The sequence below is a fragment of the Zeus faber genome, assembly GCF_960531495.2.
Source record: "Zeus faber genome assembly, chromosome: 5".
In the NCBI taxonomy this organism is placed as follows: Eukaryota; Metazoa; Chordata; class Actinopteri; order Zeiformes; family Zeidae; genus Zeus; species Zeus faber.
Window position 1 is genome coordinate 18,600,390 of NC_137192.1, and position 22,999 is coordinate 18,623,388.

Here is a 22,999-nt window from a genome sequence, read left to right on the forward strand (position 1 = left end):
GAACTTTAACACTAACACTGCCCATTACGCACACTCCATCTTCCCTTCCGGTGTCTCACCTCGGCTCGGTTTTCACCTTCTCTCTTTCTCTCTGTCTTCCTTTGTTCCTCACGTGTCCCCGTCGGCTCTTTTCTCTCTGCACCTCTGATATAAACATAACGGTAGCGAGAATTTAATTAGACACGATACATTTGATGCTAATTGAATCTTCATCTCGCCCTGGCTCGATACCCTATTATGTTGTTGATCAATGGCATTCAGATGGAGGCTCAGGGAGGTCCATGCATCTTCTGGAAGTGGCCGTGGACATTCAGGACACAGAGATTGATGGACTCGCTGCAACCCACATTCTCTAGAGATTCCCTCTTTATCACACAGACTCACTCGAGCGGTTGAGTAAAGAATCACCTGATATTGTGACTCATTGTTTATCCCTGTGTGTGTGTGTGTGCATGTGTGTGCGTGTGTGTGTGTGTGTGTGTGTGTGTGTGTGCGTGCGTGTGTGCGTGTGCCCGTGTTTTGCTGATCTTGGGTTTTTGTGAGTGCGTGTCCATGTGCCCTACATGTTTTGACCAACGCCTACAGTGTGAGTTTACCTGCCTGATATCCACAGCAAATGTATGATTGATAAACAATGACATCCATTAGACTATTTTGCGTGAGCAATGTAGAGCATCCATTAAAGGTCTTTAGTGGGGAAATACAAAAATGATTATGAGCAATAACCAAGAGTGGCACGGTGCTTGTACTGCTGCTTCACGGCAAAAAAGGTCCTGGGTTCGATTTCCAGCCTGGGGCACTGTTGACACCGCCCTCAGGTGCGTTACCGCCCGATTAGGGGCCTTTCGGTGAGTTTTGCATGTTGCATGTTACATGTTCTCAGGACGCTTCCCTGTCCTGTCCCTGACCACGACATGGATCCATCATCTGGAATTGGTCGACGAAGTGAGGGCTGCTCCTGCTCCCTCACTGCTACCAGCTGCCCCTGGAGGGAGGAAAGCAGGAATGGGAAAAATGTAGAAGCTACATTTGTTCAGTCACTAGTCCCTGTGTGTGTGTGTTTGTGTGTGTGTGTGTGTGTGTGTGAATTGCAATTGCACCTCGAAGATAGATAAAATTCATCTTCTTCTTCTTCTTCTTCTTCTTTAAACAAGATTATTTAGGACACTCGGAATTCCTGGAAATAATGTTGACGGATAAATATGTTTTGAAAGCACGTTGTAGTTCCTGAATGATTCGTTTTTACTTTTAATTTATTTATTTCAATAAAAGATCTGCTTTAATATGTTTTGAAATTCATCATCATGCAACCCTTTGACATAATACTTAAAGTACATTTAGGAGCAAATACTTCAAAACTTTTTCTTAAGTACAAAGGTCAATCTGGTGATTCCACTTTTACTAGAGGGATTTTGTGCCAGGGTATTTTTTTTCATTTATTTAAGTAATGACATCCATTGTTATATTAGTAAAAGCTTGGAGTCGTTCCTCCACCGCTGTAATTGATTGATTGTTTGTTTTTTTATTTATGGGGGATAAAAGGTTTTAAATGCATCATCACTTCTATATAATCCACGTGGAGCCCCCTGCTCTGGGTTATTATAACAGCTGCCTGGGATCAAAGTACAGTGAGACATGTTCTTGTTTAGCCCCAATTTGTTGTTTGTACCCTGGATGTGAAGTGTAAACGTTATTTCACAGATCGCAACAAGATATACGTTTTATATCTTATCTATCTGTTTTATTCGTATGTTTTACTTAATAGAGCGACATTAAGAGCGCACCGAGCCGGAGCGGTTCAAGTCCCAGAATGCACTTCGGGCTAAAGACTGGTAATGGGAAGTCCGGCTCTTTTAATTGAGTGGGATCATTTGGATCAGCTCAGCATAAAGAGCCGGCCCCCTCGGCCCCTTCGTTTTGTTCCATTACTGGCTTTTATACTTTGGCCAAACTTCGCAATGTTTCGACCCCTGATTGTTACGCGTGCACACATATCACTTCGATTGTTCAATGTCGTTATACTACGCGTCTTAATGTCCAGAACACCACGTTGGTACATCACGTCTGGTATTAAAACCTTAAATAATGCGAAACAGCGCTTTTTACATTTCCCGTCATATTGCTGGTGAAAGAACAACGTCCCTGGCTCTACAACCAAAACAACGCCCGACTAATGAAATAGCATGGTTCATAAATTATCGCACGGCTCTGCACAGACGCGTGCATCCCGACTGAATTTGCACGATATAACATAAAACAAAACAAACAAACAAAAATAAATGTTCTGCTCTGTTCAAAGACGCTATGTCGTTTCGCCGTCGCGCGGATTACATCTGCGCTCGGCTGGTCGACTCGTTCGCGACCGACGCCTCAGTTGCCCCGGACGCGAACCGCCTGAGCGCTCCGACGTGCGCCCCGCCTCCCCGCGCCAGTCCCTCCGCCGTGCAGCCGCGGCTCACCCCACCGCGCTCCAGCCTCGTCCGCAGACCAGGAGCCATGCTGCCGTTCACGTTCAGACACCTCGCACGGGTGAGTTCGTCGCGGGGGGTGTATTAGCGCCGTCCCTCTTGTTTTAGACGAGCAATAAGGGTCTCGGTGTGAGGCGGCAGCGACCCGGCCGGTTAGCTAGTTCACGCCGCTGCGCGGGTGTTCGTCAATGGGAGCGTGTTCCACTTAAACGGTTGTTGCCGGGACGCGGAGTCCCACGGGCACCGCGGCCGTCCGCGTTCGCGTTTAGGCTGCGGGTGTCGGGAACGTTTCGCCGGGTCAACAGCTGGTAGCGCGTTAGCTAGCAGGGCAGCTAGTCCATGTTGCCCTGTCAGCCCCTGCAATGATGCAAGAGCGCTGGCTGTGTTTCGTCATGTGCAGCTCCGAGGAGTTACGTGGCGGGGATAATGGGACGATAAGGTGCAGCCACACGGTCATTTTGAGCCAAGCTAACCCGCCGACAGGGCGATCGGGGCGGCTATACGCGCTTGGTACAACGATGCATTGAGCCGGAATATATATTTGAAGAGTTGGATTTGTTTTTATAACTACCATGACTAGTTCCAGAGAGGAGCGATAGTTTGACGAGGGACGAGAAACCAATCGCTGGAGTGGTTGCCCCTGGCAACGGACGCCATTAATAGACGCGGTCATCAGCAATAACTGATTGCACTATTGAACAATATGTCTATATAACTATTCCACAATGCCATGCAATAATTTGGGTTAAACCACTGATTAAATAATGAGGTAAAGGTTATGATCTCTATTTCTATCTCTCTCTCTCGCTCTCCTCTCCTCTATCTATATCTATATCTATATCTATATCTATATCTATATATATATATATATATATATATGTGTGTGATATGGCATTATCAGTCACAAGTTCGAATTACAACTTCAATTACTTTGTACTCTAATAGAGTAAGAACATGGACGTGTATTAACGTGTTTTGTTAAGGTAGCAGTTACATGGTTGGACTTTTGCACAGCAATTTAATGTATTTAAAAGTATTCATCAAGCAAGTGGTTTTGAACTTAAACTTCATTTTGTGAGTGTGTTTGTGTGTGTGTGTGTGGACATCGTCTTCCTTTCAGAGATGCTGATCTCAATCGAAATGTACCTGTATGAATAGATAACCTATAAAAACAATAAACAGTCTTTTGACTTGTGATAAGGAGAGTCATGGTGTCAAGACTCCATGACTCCCTGAACACAGCAATCTTTTTAACATTTATCTGTTCCATAAATGTGTTAGGTGTTTGTTTTTTTAAGTAGTTTCTAAAACTATTTCACTTAACACAACATGCATCAGTTGTTACACACATCAAGATGTTGCTTTCTTATAATCAATTGGTTTGATTGATATAAAGTTGATACACAAGTTGACAAATGTTGCATAAAGTAAGAAAGGTTTAAAAAGTTGTTTTTAAAAAGTGGAGTTGGTTTGTGCTAAAACCTTCTGCCATTTTATTATAAAGTTTTCAAACAATTAGTGAAGTGTCTTTGAGGTTTCCTATTAAGTAGAGAGATTCACATGCTTCCACGTGTTTCCTATTGCACATTTTGATTAGGCCTAATTTCCAGTTGGCTGCATGAAACCTTATTATTTTAAACCTCTTTGGGTGCACTGATAGAATCCAGAGTTTTACAGAGGATTTGGTTTATTTGTCAGTTGGTATTTTAAGCAAGTTATTCCAGTGACTTACTATTTTTAGCGGCTTATTATTTAAGTCATTTATTTTTTATTTTTTATATTGCAATAAGGGTAACTAAGTGCTTATAGGAGGAATGACACCCTAGCTTTTATTCAACAGTTAATCTTTTCCTGAATTTCCCTCCCAGGGATTAATAACTTTTTTTGTTATCTTATCTTTTTGCCAGCAGTCACATGCTTTGATAATGAAAGGCAAGGTCAAGGTGCAGATTTTCTTTCCCTAAAGGTAAGGTTTCTGATTTGGTTTCAGTTGGGAAATAGTAATATTGATTTATTATTAGGGATCCAGCCCGCAAGACTGGAACTCTTGCTTTTGGTCTGATTTTTTTTATTCTTTCTTCTTGGCATTTTTCCGGCAAAAAGTGTCTGGCCCACAGCAACCGCCAAACCTGAATGAGGTGTCATTGGATTTTGGGCGTTTCAGACATCTTGTTGAACAAGTATGATGCACATTGACCTACATTTGGAGCAGGAATTAGTGGAAAAAATGCTGCAAAACCACTGGGAGTTGTGTATCGCTGATATACACTGTTCTACAACTTCTGGTAAGGTGATGGAGAAGGATGAGTTTGTGGAGCAAAGGCGCTTTGTAACATCATCCAATTTGTGCAGGTTGTTGCTCTTGGGGGGGCTTTCGCATGGGACGCGGTGTAGGCTCCATCGGTTCGTAGTGTTTGCTTCGTGCAGGATTTGCAAGACAACCTGACAACACCCAGCTTTTCGTTTGATACTACTATCTCTTCTGCCTTTTTTGTTAATAAAACGCATTCTGTTCACATCTATGCCGGTGTCGTGTCCCTCCTTATTTTGTGGCATTTGAGCCAGTTGTAACATACAGACTCTAGAAGCTGATGATGCAATCCATGGGTCTCAGAAAATTGTACCTTGTGTTCGTACTAATGCTGCGTGCAGTGTTGCCAGGTCTGTATGACACAACCAGTGGCCAATCAAAACCAGCCCAATACATTTAATTACAACAAAACTAAAGAATGCATTCACTCCCAAATAACTGATAGTGTGTTAGATAAAGTGTCTCAATACAAATATCTAGGCTATTTGCTTTACCAGATAGAACAACAATCCCCCTAGACTGAAGCTCAACAGAAGTTAATACATCTACATATTCTAATCTGACTCATCTGCACCTACACTGTTTTCTATTTGTTGCTCTTTCCCCCAATCAATTGACACCACATAATTTATGAAAATATATGAATGTTTGTCATTTAAAAGCCTTGTTTGCATCATCGTTTCTCATTTCTTTGTGTATTTCTTCCTGTATTTTATCCACTTACCGGGTGTCATGATGAGAGGCAGGCGGGCGCCGGCCAGGCGGAACACATGTGTTTTTGCTGATCTTGAGTCAGTTTAGTAGGATTTGGGTATGAATAAATTATCAAAGTGATAGTATGCATTTTATTAATATATATTATTAATGTAATTTGCATGCAAAATGGTTCTACCCAACCAGCGGACAAAAAATTTAACCCACAGCAACATTTCAAAAGTAGCCTGAAACCGCGGACCTGGCAACACTCGCTGCGGGTCACCATTACTCGGAGAACTGTAATTTTTCAAGACTCGTCATTGCATCACTGCGTTATCATTGTCCGACATGGCACACAAGGGGATATAAGACGCAAACTCCTGATATACAAGCAGTTTGTTAACTGTCTTCAGAGAGGAGAACACAGTGGATCACTGCTACACCTACCTCCACAACTCATATCACAGTCTGGATCACCGAGGCGGACTCGTTATGTATCAGCCTCCTGAGAGCACAGCTCTTTTCCCACATGTACCACGGGGAGTTATAACAATGACAAGCCCTGGTTTACAGCCATACGCAGACAGCTTCTTTTGAAAAGGCAGGAGGCATTTAAGAGTGGGGACAGGGAGGAGAATTACATGGAAAAACACATTTGTGAAGGCGGTTACATAAGCTTATATTAGTCCTTCGATAGAAAGTCAAATTCTGAAGTAATGGTAGTCTACATTAACGTTATATTTCATAGTCAAAGCCAGTTTCTTGCCATTATAACTTTGTATTCCGTTACAGACAATTATTTTGGTCATGTCATGGTGAATTGTATAGGTTGGCTATATGTCATCTTGAATTAGTAAATTATTTATAACATTATTCTTAATACATTCTAGTCAAAGTATTCGTCATTATGTGAAGTCATTATTTTGTCAAATGTAACAGCCCCGGTTAAAGATGAGTGACAGCACAAACTTATGCTGTGATCCATGGGAATCCAGGTGTTGAATTGCTGTCGGTAGGAACTAATGCTGCGTTTCACGGGAACTCTGAAAACTGTAATTCGTAACAGACATGACTAACTTGTACCCCGTGAATTGCTGCCTGCAGCTATATTATTGTTATTATTATTATTATAGTTTCAAAAGTTTGGTATGGGTGATGAAAATCAAATTTCAAAGCGGTGTCCACAACTTCATTCACCATGACTCGCAAAAAGTTAATTTTGTCTGCTAGATTGTTTTTGATTTTTCGTATTTTGTCTCTTAAGTCTACAATCTCAGTTTGAATTGCTTACCCAGAATGAGGAGCTAGGCATAGTCTACTATCACATTGAAGTTATCTGCCTTCATTTTCCGTAATAGTTATATTCATTATCACAATCTCACAAAATCACAGAGAATAAGAGTAGAGAATTGGAAGTTAGATTTTTATTTAAAAGTGAATTTGAAGGTTCCTGTCAATTTTAATCCCTACCTTTACAGAGCCTATAATACACTAAAATTACTTTAAAATGCTTACGCAACATAACACATCTAAATATTAACAGATTAAGAACAGCGTGCAACGCAACTCAATGTCTTCCATGTTTGGCTGAGACCCCTCTTGTAAAAACCCTGATGTGATGTACAGTGAGCCTGTCTTACTTACGGCCCAGTCTGAAGTTGTTTTCCGTCACTGATTGCTCAACATGGGTTGATGTTTAGCGAGTGCAGTCGTTGACTGCAGCCAATGAGAGCAGTGGGAAATGAACACTCCCTCAGTTTACAGATGGTAGAAGCTTGCAAAATGCACAGGGATAACATTTGAACGATAAATTATAAATAAAGTCAATCATAAATATATTTTTATGTGTGAATTGTCCGTGTTGTACGCGAACACGGCTCTCCGTGCGTCCCAATCACGGAGAGCCGAGGCCCTTTCCTCTAAATAAAACAAAAAATTGTTGTTGAGTTAAGTTGTTTTATTTGGAGGAACAAGCCATAGAGGAACGGCACCACTCGTGCCCTGTTCCTCCGTTATTCTTAACGGATTAGGCCCCCGCCCAATAGTCGAATATTCACATTGAACAGACGAATCTGATTCGACTGATAAATCCTGAATTATATTAATAATCTTTTTGTTATGCAGTTTACAATCTTTCAATGTAATTATTATTAATAATGTACTAACAATTTTAAAAGAGCCAAAATTGGTACAGTCATGCAGAAGTACAACCTAATTACTAACAGTGAGGCACTCCTTATCCAATCTTTAAATTAAGTATAGATTACTAGGGGATTGCAGTCAATTTGAATTCACAGGACACAAAAAACCTGTGTTACGTGTACAATAAGAATTTTGACCGATTAATACTAACGGTTAAAAAAAATAAAAATTTAAAGAGTCTGTTGCATGGTAAAAGAATAATAGGCTGTACAATATTTTTCTTAAATACCACTCATGGTGGCGACATGTGCAAATAGGGCTCAATAACGTCACCACCGCAAAAAAATATATATACTGTTTACTATTTTATTTTTATTTTATTTTTTTCATTTTTTGCTGGTGAAAGTTATCGGAGGATTTGAAATACAGTCATTGTTAAGTTATGTCATTGACTGTCTTCCATCCTATGTTCAAGCACTTGTGGAGAAACTTTTCAGTCGCTCCGCTCGTCACTGAAAGGCACAGTCCATTAAACATATAGCAGGTTTCTTTTGTGTGTGTCCCATTATTATTATTTCTAGGGCTGTACCCAACTCAGAATTTTGTCAGTTGAATCTGATTCCGCTGTTCAATGCGAATATTTGACGGGAGGGGGCACGAGTTTCTCCATGTCCCGTTTTTTTTTTTTTTTTTTTTTTTTTTTGAGGGACAGTGGCCTGATGTTTTTATATTGTGGGTTAATGATCGGTTAATGAGGTTCATCCTAAATTAGCTTCCCTAGTTACGTGGCAATTATTTCTCAGCTTTCTTTGCCAATATCATCCCTTTGGCTTACCAGTGGAGTTTATAAATTCATGTTGACCGAATAGATAAACTGATCGGGTTGTACTATGTATGAGCACCATTGGCCACATTTTCTTCAATGTCGGCTGGAAAGAAAGAAAACACATGCAACTTTTACTGTCAAATGGGAATAGCAGAACATCTAAGTTATTAAATGGCTATCATATATTTCTATATCGTTATGAATTGCTGTCTTAAAAGGGACCTATTATGCTCCTTTTCAACAAGTTAATATATGGTAATAATGGTAAATAATATATGGTCTCTGAGGTCCCCAAAATATATTCTATTATATAATTCTAGAACCCAGAATCGCGATTGTGGCGCCACCCCTTGCGCGAGCACCTCGTGTTGATTACGCACATTTTTGTATTTTTAGAGCTTATTGTGCTTAATCACCGGGTGTCATGTCACTTCACTGCATATATGTATGACCGTATGTATATGTATGTGACAAATAATCTCTTGGAGTTAAACTTAAACTAAAACTCAAGTTTTTTGCTGAGAAATACCACTCAGATTATGCATTCCAGCCATTGTAACATGCCTCAAAAACCAAAGTGTTCCAAAACGGGCCGTTTCTATGTGTGTAGCTTTAAATGTAAATGAGCTGCCAGGCCCCTAGTTCTCTGAGCAATGGGGTTTGAGCTTTAGTCTGGGCTCCGTTTTATTTATTCTGTAAACATTTGCTGATTTCACCTCATCAATACACCAAAATCTCTTCTGAACAAATTTGAGGGGAGGAATAAGCAATCCAGTTGCTGAATATTCACTCATATTAGATCTACAAGGCCTGATATTAAAGTTTAGTCTTTAACTGAGCAGCGTGGAATACGGCAGGGCTTGGGGCTTTTTTGTTTGATTCCGTTACCGAAACGTCGTAAAGTAAAAAACTGATTTTCGGTTTTGTTTGGAGAAACGCAGAGCGGATGACGCGCCGCAGCCCACAGTACAGTCAACCTACCTTGGACACACACAGAAAGAAACACACAGCAGATACTTGTATTTCCCTCCTCTGCAGTTTTGTCATAAACACTTGGTATTAATTCTTCTTTCTTATACAAGATTTGTGCTGGTCTGTAAGCCAACAGAGCACTTCCCTTGCTTAGCTCTTAGCTTTGATGCTAGCGTGTCCTTTCACGCTCCAGCTGTGGGTGGAGTTACTCTGATGGAGGGCGGTTCTAATTCTAACGTGTCTCAATGCTACGTAGTACCGAGACACAGCTGAACGGATTGTCTTACGACATGTTTTCTGAAACGGACATCTCACAAAAACTGACTGGTTTGTCTTATGTCACAGTTTGTTTGTAGACCTATCAGAGACCAAAATGTATGTGCACAAGCACTGAAAAAGTGTGTTCTGCATAATAGGTCACCTTTAAGATATTCCTGTGAAAACATTTAATTTCTGACCAGTGAGATTATGTTGTCCATCACCCGCCGGTCTCCCACCCACAATATCATTGTTTTATTCCGATTTTCCTCTAAATATATATTTTGAAGTTAAGTCAAACTCAATGTCGTCCACACGTATATGGGTATTTTTAAAAACATATTTTTCCCCCTCCGTTTTCAAAATAATTCCTGTCCACGCCAACAGTGTTTTTTGAAAACATCTCTGTGCACAAGAGAACCCAAAAACAATTGATAATGCTCCGATAAACATGCCAGGCCAGTGGTGGCGATAATACTTTATGTCAAACACCACAGAAGAACATTGGGAGCGTGGACATTGATGGGCTTCTTCTTGAGCGGCGAATACAACAACAACACAACCCAGCATGGCATTGCCGTACTTTGGGCAGTGTATTTATACGCGTTGGCACGGCGGTGTAATGATGAACTAACGCTACTTGTAAACAAGTAGAATTAAACTACGGTTACTAGACGTTGTCCGGGATTGTTCCGGTTTCAAGCTTCCTGTTACGCTTGTTTGTTGTTACACTATTATTGGTTGTGTTTGGAGAAGCGGGGACGCAGAGCGGATCGCCCACACAGAGATCACGGTGCTGCTTTTTTTTCATTATTATTATTTTTTTTTAGAAAGGTTTAAAAATACGGGATATTTATGGGAAAATGCCCAACATTAGACCTAACGGTACTGGCCACACATAAACACACTGGTAGTCCGCCGTTGTCTGTAGGTTTGTGGTGCATGCTCAGTGTGTGAAACAACAATTTCCCATGTGTCAATCAAGGGCACGTCGTCATCGTCTGGTGAAGCCTCCATTTCACCCGTCCGCACAAATACGCAGAAAACTCAGTTTTGAAAAATCTCCACCCTAGAAGGAGTTTTTCAAAAGCTTAGTTTTCCAGTGACCTGAAACGCTGTTTCAGTGTGGACGGAAGACCACTTTTAAAAACACCCATATACGTGTGGACGGAACTAAGGTCTAGTCAATCTATGAGACTGTTAATTCCAGCGGTTTTTCTTAAAAGTGCAGTTCTCGTTCTCTAAACAGATTAATGTGGGCAGCACTGGTCACTCACCTCATGTAGTTGCTATGCAACTAGTTAATATCTAATTTGGGTAGCATTTTAAATATGTATTTACATTTCAGTCTTACTATATTTAAATTCTCTGTCTTGCTTTGCACTATGGATGTCACTGTCACAGGTAATTTATTATGAAACATTATGGTGGAAGTAATATTTTAGCTGCCTTTTGAAACAATAACTACTTAGAGTGAAATATATAAGTGCTGGGTTCATCATGTTTTGTGGATTAAAAAGTGGTTGAGCTGATCAATTCCCAATAAGTTCAAATCTGAATGAAGGAAACCAGTACTCGGAAGTCTCTCACTACATATGGACATTTTAGCCATGAAGCCTTCATCATTATGCAGAGTTCTCAGCTCACCTGTGTAAAGGTAAACATTGAAAATAGTATGCATAATCCCTAGCCCCATGAGCTGCCCAAATTACTGAGTAGAGTCAATTTCCTTGACATCAAAAAGACTCCACTCCTGATCTCTGTGTGGAAAGATAACCGCTTCAAAATCCTACTTCCCCTTGAGATTGGCTTTGTCGCGGACAACGCTTTACTTTTTGATTGTCGGGAAAACCTCTTGATCTGAATGAAGTGAAGTGGTTTTGGACACAGCCCTCACCCCTGGGCTTCTCCGGGGCCACATTTCTTATCCTGGTTTCATCCAGACTGAATCACAGAGCAATTTGTAACGGTCAGTGCTCCTATTAGTCAGTGACAGCGAGAGGGTGCAGCAGCGTGTCAGACTGACAGATGCCGTTGCCCTGTTGACACTTCTCTCCTTTTTTTCCAGCAACCTGACTTCATGGTTCTCCCCCCCCCCCCCCCCCCCCTCATTCTGTATCCCTGCTTCGTTCTTTTTTATTTTTTTTTTGATTTCCTTTGTGTTACAAGGCAGACTGTTATTTTAGAAAGCAACTGATGGACATGAGTCGTCTGTAAATTCGACTCCCTTTGGCAGCCGATACAGGAAATGGCCAAAAATAATACACAGTTAGGACAAATTAAATGATTTCCTCTTTCTTGTCCTTTTATTATAATTTATTTTTTATTTTTCTCTTTCATTGTTCCACGGTCACAGATGTTTGACAAGAATGACAGACCGCAGCGTGCGACCTCATCAATGTCGCGTGGCGGCCCATCTGTGACGGTGCATTCCTTTTTGTGCGCCGCGCCCAGGTTGATGCCGCCGTTCTCGCTGCGAGGTTTTCATCTAGTTCACCTTCAAAAGACGCCCTAATCTGTTGCCTAAAAATAGTCCCGTGGTTGACAGTCTCACTTTTCTTGGGATCAATTAATCATGTGTTTATTAATTAATCTCCCATAGGGACGTAGGCTGGGATGGGACACAGCCGGGCAGGTAGAAAGCCTAGTTTTCTACCTGCAAGGCGACAGGGTACAACGCTGGGTAAACAAGGCTGCAGGGTACAACGCTGTCATCGTTGCAGATATGGAACGGATCTTGGGGACAAAAAAAAAAAAAAACTCTGCACAAGTGCCACACGACCGCACCTGCTCAACAGCTTATGTTGACATGAGGGGGGGATGAAAGGAGAAAAGTTGGGGGGGGGGGCGGGGGGCTCAGTGGAAAAGAAAGGACAAAGGTGGAGGTAAAGATGGAGGTCCCCCCGCTCCCCAATTGGACGGTGACCCTTGTCTGTTCCGCAGTCATCAGTATCCGTATAAGCATTGCAGCGGTGTTTGACTTTCCTACCTCTGCTCTCGGTGTGTTCCTGCCGACAGCGAAGGACGCTTCCCGTCAGGGTCTAATGACCCGTGTGATTTCTCAGAGGCGGGACGACCTGTCTCCGCAGGCCCTCGTCTGTCCCGGAACCTTAGGGAGATGCCTCTCTGCCCACTGCCAACGGTGACAGAAGGCAGGGGAAGAGGCTTCTCAAATTTAGCCACTTATGTGCCAACGTTTTCCCTTGGCACGCCACCCCCTATCCCTTCAGCTGCTGCAGGGATGGTCGTAGGAATAGGAGAGAGCGGGGACGATGGACCGAAATGCAATGGTTTTGTGCGCTGACTGAAATCCTGGAAGGGTTTACTTTGGGATTCGGCGCCTCTCGGAATTTATTTGCTGAATGCTGATTCCAATTAAATCCTTGAATTTGAAGAGAGGTAGCAAACCAAATGCGGAATTGGAATTTGAATTAAAGGATACATAATAAAAAAATTCACTGAAATTGTTACATACTTATGTTTTTCGATTGAATACAGTCATTTTTCTCTTATGTGACTTCCGAACTTAAGGAACTATGTCATTTATTTTAGAATTTCAAGATTCAAGAGGTTTATTCGTCTTATACATTCAAGTTCAAGTTCAAGAGATTATTTGTCACATACATACACATACGGTCGTACATATATGCAGTGAAATGTCATGACACCCGGTGATTACGCACAAGCTCTATAAGCTCGAAAAATACTCAAATGTGCGTAATCGACACGTGGTGCTCGTGCAGGCGGCCGCAAGGGGCGGCGCCACAATCGCGATTCTGGGTTCTATAATAAGGGTAAACAACTCTTAACCCAACAAACAATACTTTCGTACATATATGCAGTGAAATGTAATTTGGTATTCAAGGTCATTCTGAGATCAGCTGTAAAGGATTTTTCTGAAACAACTGAAAGCGCTAGTCAGTGGCTGTGGATGAGGAATGGGAAACCAGTCCGTTATGATAGTAAGGGATAGAAGATGATGGCCACAAGACAGAATCGGTGCCAATGAGTATGCATTGGCAGTACCAATGGGATTAGTGACTGGGCAGGCGGCGGGAGTGGAGGATGGAGGGCAGTTACTGGGTACACCTTTCCAGTGGCGCTAGTTAAGGATTATCTAGTATCCAGTATCTAGAATAGTGGTGTGAAGAGGATGCGGGACGTCACAGCTCACCGTTGAGCCATCTGGAGGTGTCATGTGGATGAATTTCTTGAAACAGTGATGAAAGCGGTACACTGTTTCATCTATTTACTTATTTCATTGATAATATCAGTGAAATAGTCAAGATGGCCCTCATAGTGGTTGTCACAGCTCGGTAGCAAACTTAACCATTTGGAGGTGGTTTATGGAGATCTATTATGCCACTGTCTGAGGTCTCCTTAAGTGTAGGGACAAGTGTGGGAAGTTGTTTGGCTAAACTGGGCTTCTGTGTTTAGCCCCCTTATTATCAGCACAAGTGATATCAAATCCTGTGTATTAATAATATGTTTAAATGCATCATCCTGTCATTCCAATCCAGATTTCAATTCGGCATCCTATTTGGCACGATCATTTCAATGGCGATTACATAAACATACATAAATGAAATAGGGGTTGCACAATCCTGATTTCTACCTAAAGCTAAACTATAATTCCACTGCAATCAAGAAATAATGAAAGATTATGAGAGATTATGAAATGAAAGTTAGATTTTTATATATATATAAAATTATTATTATTATTGTTTTTCTCTAATGGGCTTGATTTTAGGATAAGCTTTATTGCATTAGCTCATCTGAGTGACCTCAACCAGCCATGAGCATTAATCGCTTTTTAATGTTGCTACTATAGGGGGGTTGTTCCTCACACCCTTGCACACCAGTACAGATGGTGGCTCTCCTTTAATGGTCAGGCAGTGAGATCTTGACATAGAGAACGCAAGCATAATATTGTTTATGCAGTGGTAAGAAGAAGGTCGTTATTATTTTCAGCATATTATTTTGGTTTGTTTGTTTGGTTGTTGTTGTTTTTTTCTTGAGCTGAATATAGATGAAAGAATGTACTTATATATTGTTTATTAACTGATTGTCACCTGTATTGCCAATCGTGGCAAACATGTAATGTCTCAGGCCCTATTTCACACATAATGATTTGATGCAGGGAGCTGCCTCTTTAGCGGTAATCATTTGAACGCGCTAAGCCCATTATGTTGAACACATTATGTTGACTTCAGTCGAAGATTCATTTTTTGTAAGAACTCTGTCAGCAGGGTGGGGTTGGTCTTGCCCTGGCAGCCTGTAAAGCTGGTTAGTGGTAAGGGAAACCATTTGCAGCCAGACCAAATGGATTTCTCTCCACCATAATGTCTAAATGCTGAATGTGCCTATAATGTAATGCAATTCCTCACCTTCAGAGGCAGGTTGCAGGCACTATAGCATCTTTCAATAGTGAATACATTTGAACTGTAGAACACGGCCAGAATAATGGTCTCTCTTTGTATTGCAAATTCCCTAATGCAAATGTAAGCTTGGAATGGCTACTTGCTTGTTATCACATGGTGTGAATTCCTTCATTAGTGTTTTCTTCTAAATGGATACCACCATTCATTGTTTGAACTCTTATAGGGTCTTAAACACTGGTCTTCAATCATATGCAGTTGTGACAGCCAAGAGAATCCATGCGTTTTTTTATTCTGTAATTTCATTTCACTGAGTTGTTTGTGCTGGTTGTAAGATAAGATAACATAAGATAAGGTATTTTATCCCTAGGGAAATTATTGTGTAGCAGTTGCAGTATAAAGTAGGAAAGGAGTGCAAATATATAGTGTGCAAATACCCCAAATAAACAATATAAGTGTTAAAAAGGTAGCAGTGAGATGCAATAGCTATATGTGCAGCCAGAAGTGTCACAAGCTAATGGTAGGTATCATTAAAAAAAACAAAAGTTAAACAGTAGTGTGCAATTCCAATACACACAATGCCAAAAGTAGCAGTTACAGTACCAGTCATAAATGAAAGATTATCTGTAAGGTGCAACCAAATGTACAAATACTAGAAATGTAACAGGTTAACGGTAAGTATCATGAGTGTGAATGTAAACAAGTTAACGGTAAGGTGCAGTCACTAGATATTCAAATTTCATCTAGGGATTTGCTGGTTTAAATTAACACATTTATAATCAATAGTTATTAAAAGTAATTCCGTCATAGCTAGTTTTCTCACCCAGTGAAGGCATTTAAACAACCTAGGCCAAGTAGATAGAAATAGATGGGCCTGATTATTTATTTTAAAAACCATCATAGCCTCACTGCATTTGATAAAATGGATTGGCTAATTGCCTAACAGCTCAATAAATGAAAGAAAATGACAGTCAATGAAAGTCGTCAACTTTATTATAACCCAGTTACTTAAACAAAAAGAAAGAGGGCTCAGCTTTTGAAAACATTATTCTCTCAAAAATAAATTGCTTCAACTCTAGGGCTGTGGAAATATAAATTGCTAATTTACTTGTACCACTGAGGAAGTATTTTTATATATATATATATATATATATATACACACACACACACACACACACACACACACACACACACACACACACACACACACACACACACACTGCGTTCCAAATTATTATGCCAATTGGATTTAAGAGTCCTAAACATTCAATTTTTTGTTTTTCAATTAAACTCATGGATGGTATTGTGTCTCAGGGCTCTTTGGATCACTGAATTCAATGTCAGACACCTGTGATAATTAGTTTGCCAGGTGAGCCCAATTAAAGGAAAACTACTTAAGAAGGACGTTCCACATTAATAAGCAGGCCACAGGTTTCAAGTAATATGGGAAAGAAAAAGGATCTCTCTGCTGCCGAAAAGCCTCAAATAATGCAATGCCTTGGACAAGGTATGAAAGCATTCGATATTTCAGGAAAACTTAAGCGTGATCATCGTACTGTGAAGAGGCTGATTCAGAGCACAGACAGGTTGGTGCAGATAAAGGCATAATGAGGAAGGTTTCTGCAAGTCAAATTCATGGGATTAAGAGAGCAGCTGCTAAAATGACATTACAAAGCTGCAAACAGGTATTTGAAGCTGCTGGTGCCTCTGGAGTCCCGCGAACCTCAAGATGTAGGGTCTTCCAGAGGCTTGCAGTTGTGCATAAACCTACTATTGGGCCACTCCTAACCAAAGCTCACAAGCAGAAACGGTTACAGTGGGCCCAGAAATACACGAAGACTCATTTTTAAACAGTCTTGTTTACTGATGAGTGCTGTGCAACCCTGGATGGTGCAGATGGATAGAGTAGTGGATGGTTGGTGGATGGCCACCATGTCCCAACAAGGCTGCGACGTCAGCAGGAGGTGGCAGAGTCATGTTTTGGGCCGGAATCATGGGGAGAGAGCTGCTAGGCCCCTTTAGGGTCCCTGAAGGTGCGAAAATGACCTCGGCAAAGTATACAGAGTTTCTGACTGACCACTTTCTTCCATGGTACAAAAATAAGAACCGTGTCTTACGTAGCAAAATCAACTTCATGCATGACAATGCACCATCTCATGCTGCAAAGAATACCTCTGTGTCATTGGCTGCTATGGGCATAAAAGGAGAGAAACTCATGGTGTGGCCCCCATCCTCCCCTGACCTCAACCCTATTGAGAACCTTTGGAGCATCCTCAAGCAATAGATCTATGAGGGTGGGAGGCAGTTTGCATGAAAACAGCAGCTCTGGGAGGCTATTGTGACATCCTGCAAAGAAATTCAAACAGAAACTCCAAAAGCTCACAAGTTCAATGGATGTGTTGGTTGTGAATGTCACTTCAATTGTGAAGGTGATATCAAAAAAGGCTCCTATGTTAACATGTCACTTGGCCTGTTAAGATGTTTTTGATTGGAATAGCTTTTGATTTCAGTAAATATGACCTCCTAATACTGCAAATTCAACAAATGACCATTTTTAGTTCTTTACAACGTATAAATTGTTTTGAAACTCTGTTTTGCATAATAATTTGGAACAGTGCATTTTGAGTTTTTTATTTTTGAAAAAAATATTGTTATCATTGGGAGGTCTGTTCAATAACATTCAAATTATACCCTAACGGTTGATGACCTGAAAATTATACTGACTGTCATTTGCATCGACTATTTAGGAAAATCAGAGAAAAATATCATTTGCATAATAATTTGGAACGCAGTGTATAGATACAATTCTTTTTTTATTTTATTTCTTTTTTGATCTGCATAGCACACATGATATTGAGGCATTTTTATCAGGAAACCCAAGCATATTCACACGCTCTTGGGTGAGTTTGCCATGTAGGCTGTTCATTTAGCTCCGCGGCTGAATACGTACCAAAGGCATCTTAAGGTTCCGGGGTTCCCCGTCATTTTCAGAGTTATTGGCTGATACTTCTGTTCTAATGCCAGGTTCCCCGGATTTGCTGTAGGCAGCCAGTCTCTCTACTGTAAAACTAAAATCGTTACATTTTATTAATTCATGATGATACATTCATGATAGTAATTCTTTTTACTTTACTTTTTAACTTAGGAATCCTTGAACACTGAAGAATAATGTTTATTCCATCAATGGGGATTATAACTTTGGGTACTCAAGATTCAAGAGGTTTATTCGTCACATAAATATACATACTTTCATACATATATGCAGTGAAATGTAATGCAACGCACCGGGTGATTACACACAATATGTCCTAGACGACCGGAGCGCCGGCACAGGCGACCGCAAGGGGCGGCGCCGCTATCGCCACCCGAGTATTCACATTATTTCGATAGATTTCCCATGTGTAAATCTATGTTCCAGGTCGAAAACGCAGACGATCGAGATGGTTCGAAATATGTGGTGCTGTACATCTCAATCCTTGTGTGTCCTGAATTTACACAACTGATAATACTGTTAGTTAATGATTTAGCTGTAACTCTTAGTCGTCAAAAACAAAGGAGACGAGGAAGAACTGTGCGCCTCCTGCAGTTACAGGATTACAAGCAACATCAGACTATATTCATATTGAAGAGATGGAGGACTCAAATTGGTTTTCAATGAAAACCTCCTTAATGATTACAAAGTTGGAGCCTCCAAAGACATAAGTCATGACATCAGCAAAATGGACTAATTGCCACACATTTGTGTTCAGTTCACAAAGAGAATTTGTTCAGTTCACAAAGAGAATTTGTCAGTTATGCAGTTTTTACTGCGTTGCGCTGGTTGGCGTGTAAGTAGAAGCGTCTTAAGCTGGAAAAGGTTTTTTTCTTTTGCCGCTATCCAACAGTTGTGAGAACAATTGTGGCCGTAAAAGCCCAAATTTGGTGGCCTCTGGCATATTGTAATGCCACTATCCCATCATATACACTGATCTTAACTATTGCATATTTTGATGAGTTTTGCTGAACTGATTATAAACATGTTGTGAATTATTGTAAAGGAGAATTAGGCCTCTTTTGCGTTTTAGCGCACACAGTCTGTAAATAGCTATTAACAGGGTACCCGCGGGGTCTTAAAGTTATTCAAGCCCTGAATTTAATATTCTCAACATAAGGCCTTAAAAGTATTGAGTTTTGTTTACAAAGGTCTTACATTTTTTACTTGTTCTTTCGTAGGATTCATAAACACCGTAACGTCATAAATAACTGGTCTGGTCTGGTGGCACACCTGTTAATTTCCTGCGCTGTCTTCTGTGTCCGGGTTACCACCACAACAGGTGACTTAAACTCTTAAAGGAACAGTGCAGGCTTATCGCAATATAGATTAGCAATAATATAATTTCACATTTAGGATGTGGTGTGTGAGGATGTGGAAACTTTGCAAGAGTTTGAAGTGAACATATTTGTGGTTAATGGGGGGGGGGTTCTAGTTTATGTTGTGTAGTAGTACGTTAGTTATCGTTTATTTCCGTTTTTTGCCCTTTTTCCACAGTATTGCAACTGCTGCAACTGGAAATTAGTAAAGAAACATTGTAAATTTACCAGAAGTAGAAGAATGTTGTCGCAATTTGAGTTTAGTTTCAGGAGGGGGACGCTTTGTGACATAATCATCGGAAGTTTTATAAGTCCAAGCTTCGTCTCTTGGAAGTCATTCGCATCCAGGTACTTGCGCCTTGTGGATTGCATAGCGTTCACAGACAACCTGATGCTCCGTTTAAAGGAAACTCGGAAAACTGTAACCCGTGCTGTGTTTTGCAAAACCCTGAAACCATAATCGGTCACAGAAGGCTGTTTCGCACTGCAGAAAGTTCTAAAGAACCTTTGGAGGATGATGACTAATATTACGAAAGCTGAAAAAGTTAAGAAGCAAAAGAAATTAAGATGAATGACAGATTATTTTATTCCTTCCTGAAGATGGCCTTGTTTTTTTACTAAAACAATTACATATCTGGTGATCTTTATAAATATTGTTTTATTTGACAACTTTGTTTGTCGGAAACTGTTTCCTTGAATTTCTGAAGATTGCCTTTTTTTGTTTGTTTTTTCTAAATTTAATTAAATTAAATATTTTTACTACTAAGTTAGTACCGGTCATGTGATCTTTATAAATACTGTGATATTTTGTTTTGATGTTTTGGCCAACTTTTGTATTTTGCAAAAAAAAAAGATTTGAGATTGAAAAATTTGTCAATTTGAAATTGATGTGGATATAAAACTATGTTTTTGATGGAATCTCGGAAAACGAAAACGTACCTAACACGACTAAACTGAACCCTGTGTATTGCTGCCTGTAGCTATCATTATTATTATATTTTGTATTTGTTTAATTTTATCGAAAACATTTTGTGCAAATGTCCAAAGGGCTCTGTGACGTACAAAGGGATTAAAATTGTGAACGGGGTCTTTGAAGACATGTTTTCTTACAAACACCGCCCACAAAAAGACTGGGTTGTCTTATTTTACAGTTTTTTCCTTATTTTAGGCCAATCAGTTGCCCAAATGTATTTGCACAAGAACTGGAAAAGAGAGATTTTCATAAGAGGTCCCCACTAAGCGAATAAACGTCTGTGGCATGTAGCACTCACTGAAGACGGCTCTCTGCGCCCTACTCGGCAGACGGGCACATTTCTCTATCATCCTGCACGCAATGTTTTGAAGCGTAGGCAGGTGGTTTTTAAATGTTCACGCATCGCAACTTGTTGATCAAAACTATTTTATTAGAATCAAAAATTAATATAATAAAGTACCCGGCTGGACTTAAATGAGTAGTTGGCTGTTTGGCTGGCGGCTGGAACTTATGCGAAATTTTAACTCGCACGCTCTCATATGCGACCATTTTGGTCGCAGTCTTGAGCCCTGCCATTAAAATAGAAGTCTTGTCTTGTTACCCACCAATTTACTGCCTGGGAGTGTTACAGTTTGATGGGGAACAGATGAAAGCGAATTGCGTAAATCTCAGCCTTTTTTTCTTTTTTTCTCTGTGCATATCAAAGCCAGCGTCCAACTCAGCTTTTATTTATAATATAAAAATGACAACCTTTTAAAATAAAAGATTATGAAATATGTATCAACCTAAAAAAACACGTAGAATAGCAACCTAGCGCAGAACCATTAAAATAATCATCCAAAAAAATAATCATGGGATTCATTTCCGAGCTGTTGTTTAAAAAAACAAAACAAAACAATAATAAAACATTAAAATATTAAAGAGAAATGTAATGCACTCTGCACAGTCACATAATCACACAGTTGGGAAAGAGCAGAACTCTCCAGCCCCCGTCCAGATTAGATAAGCAAGAAGAGCTCAGTCTGTTCTCTCTGTGCCTTCCTCAGAACACTTAGGCTGTAAAAGCCAGTCCCTCCGCTGGTGGAACTGCTGATAGAGCCATAATTGAACAACCACGCTGATTATTGATATCAGACAAACACGCCAGCTTGTAATTATAACCGGCGACATGTTGGAGTGCATGAAAGGAGGACGAGGAGGGGAAGACACTTGAAATGCTGCCTTATTTATGTTGGACAAATTGGTAGTAGCACTGAGTGTTTGTTTGACTGTGACAAATCATCAGACACACCGAGGAGTCGCATTCTATCGAACATGTCTTGCATATCTTTTAGCTCTCATTTACGTCTGGAGCCTCAATTAATTTCCCTCCCTCCACAGATGACAGACACATCCACTCCACATTCCCACACCAGCTGTCAAACTTTATCTAAGGACCAGCATTTTCAGAAATAATTGCAATATTTTACCACCCCCCCCCCCCTTTTTTAAGAATACCTAACTGAATATGATTTTTAATCCTAACAAAAACCCGACCTAATCCTGTGCCTCTGCCGCACCACCACCGTATCATCACCAGCGCCACGGTGTGGAAGAGAAATTTAAAAAGTCAATCTTCTGCAGCATCAAATGTCTTAAAGTGGACCCAAAGTGGATTATGCTCCTTCTTACACAAGTTAATATAGTTCTCGGAAGCCCCCAAAATGTTTTTGAAGTTTTTTTGATAATACCACTCAGGTTATGCATTCTAGCCATTCCCTGTGCCAGCCATGCCTCTTTACCATCTGAACAAATGAGGCGAGAAATAAGCAATCCAGTTAGTCAATCTTCAGATATTATCTACAAGGGCTAATTTAAGAGTTTGTTCCGACTCGCATTGTTGTTCTGCAAGCTTGTGAGGGGACACCGCATCGGGACACCGCAGGCATAATTTGTGAGATGTAAATGTTGGAAAATAAAATAAATACATCGACAATAAAAACACTACTTTTGTTTGATTTTGTTTGGAGAAAGGCACAGCGGATAGCGCGCCGCAGCCTACAATCTATTTACCACATACCTTTTTTATTATTTATTTTTAGTTTATTTTAATTTTATTTTTTATTTTTTTGGAAAGGAAAAAGAAACAGAATTATTTTTAAATACTTACACTTACATTGTCTGCAGTTTCTTTACGGACAGTTGGTATTAATTCCTCTTTATTTTAAAATGTTTGTGCAGTGCTTCCCAGTGGCGCTTCTTTTTCTCCGTGTTATTTCTCCAGCCGTGGGTGGAGTTGGTCTCAGATGGAGGGCGGTTCTAATTCTACTGTTGGCCCTACGACTAGGGATGTAACGGTATACCGTTTTAAGGTATACCGCGGTGTCCACCAACCATGGTTCTGAACAGTTTGCCTTCCCCTGTAATACCGTGCCCACCAAAATTGCTACTGCAAAGTAGCGACATAAGGTCAATTAAAATGTACATCTTCAGTTTTGCAAATAAGTTGGGGTTTTCTTTTTTAATATAAAATATTTTTTAATTGAGTGTATAGAAAACTAAGGGGGAAACATTAATTCTGTGAAATACCGAATACTGCGGTATTTTGCTAGATACTGTACTGAGAAATTTCATACCGTTACATCC

General features: G+C 40.3%; 1 protein-coding gene across 1 annotated transcript in view; it reads left to right on the forward strand.

Annotated features, from left to right (window-relative positions):
- Positions 1-2,427: 2,427 nt before the first annotated feature.
- The window catches only part of shmt2 (serine hydroxymethyltransferase 2 (mitochondrial)), a 42,937-nt gene continuing 22,365 nt past the window's right edge, over positions 2,428-22,999 (forward strand). The window contains exon 1 of the mRNA XM_080001430.1: positions 2,428-2,529. Coding sequence (XP_079857556.1) covers positions 2,497-2,529 — 33 coding nt within the window. The 5' untranslated portion in view covers positions 2,428-2,496. The remainder of the gene's footprint in view (positions 2,530-22,999) is intronic.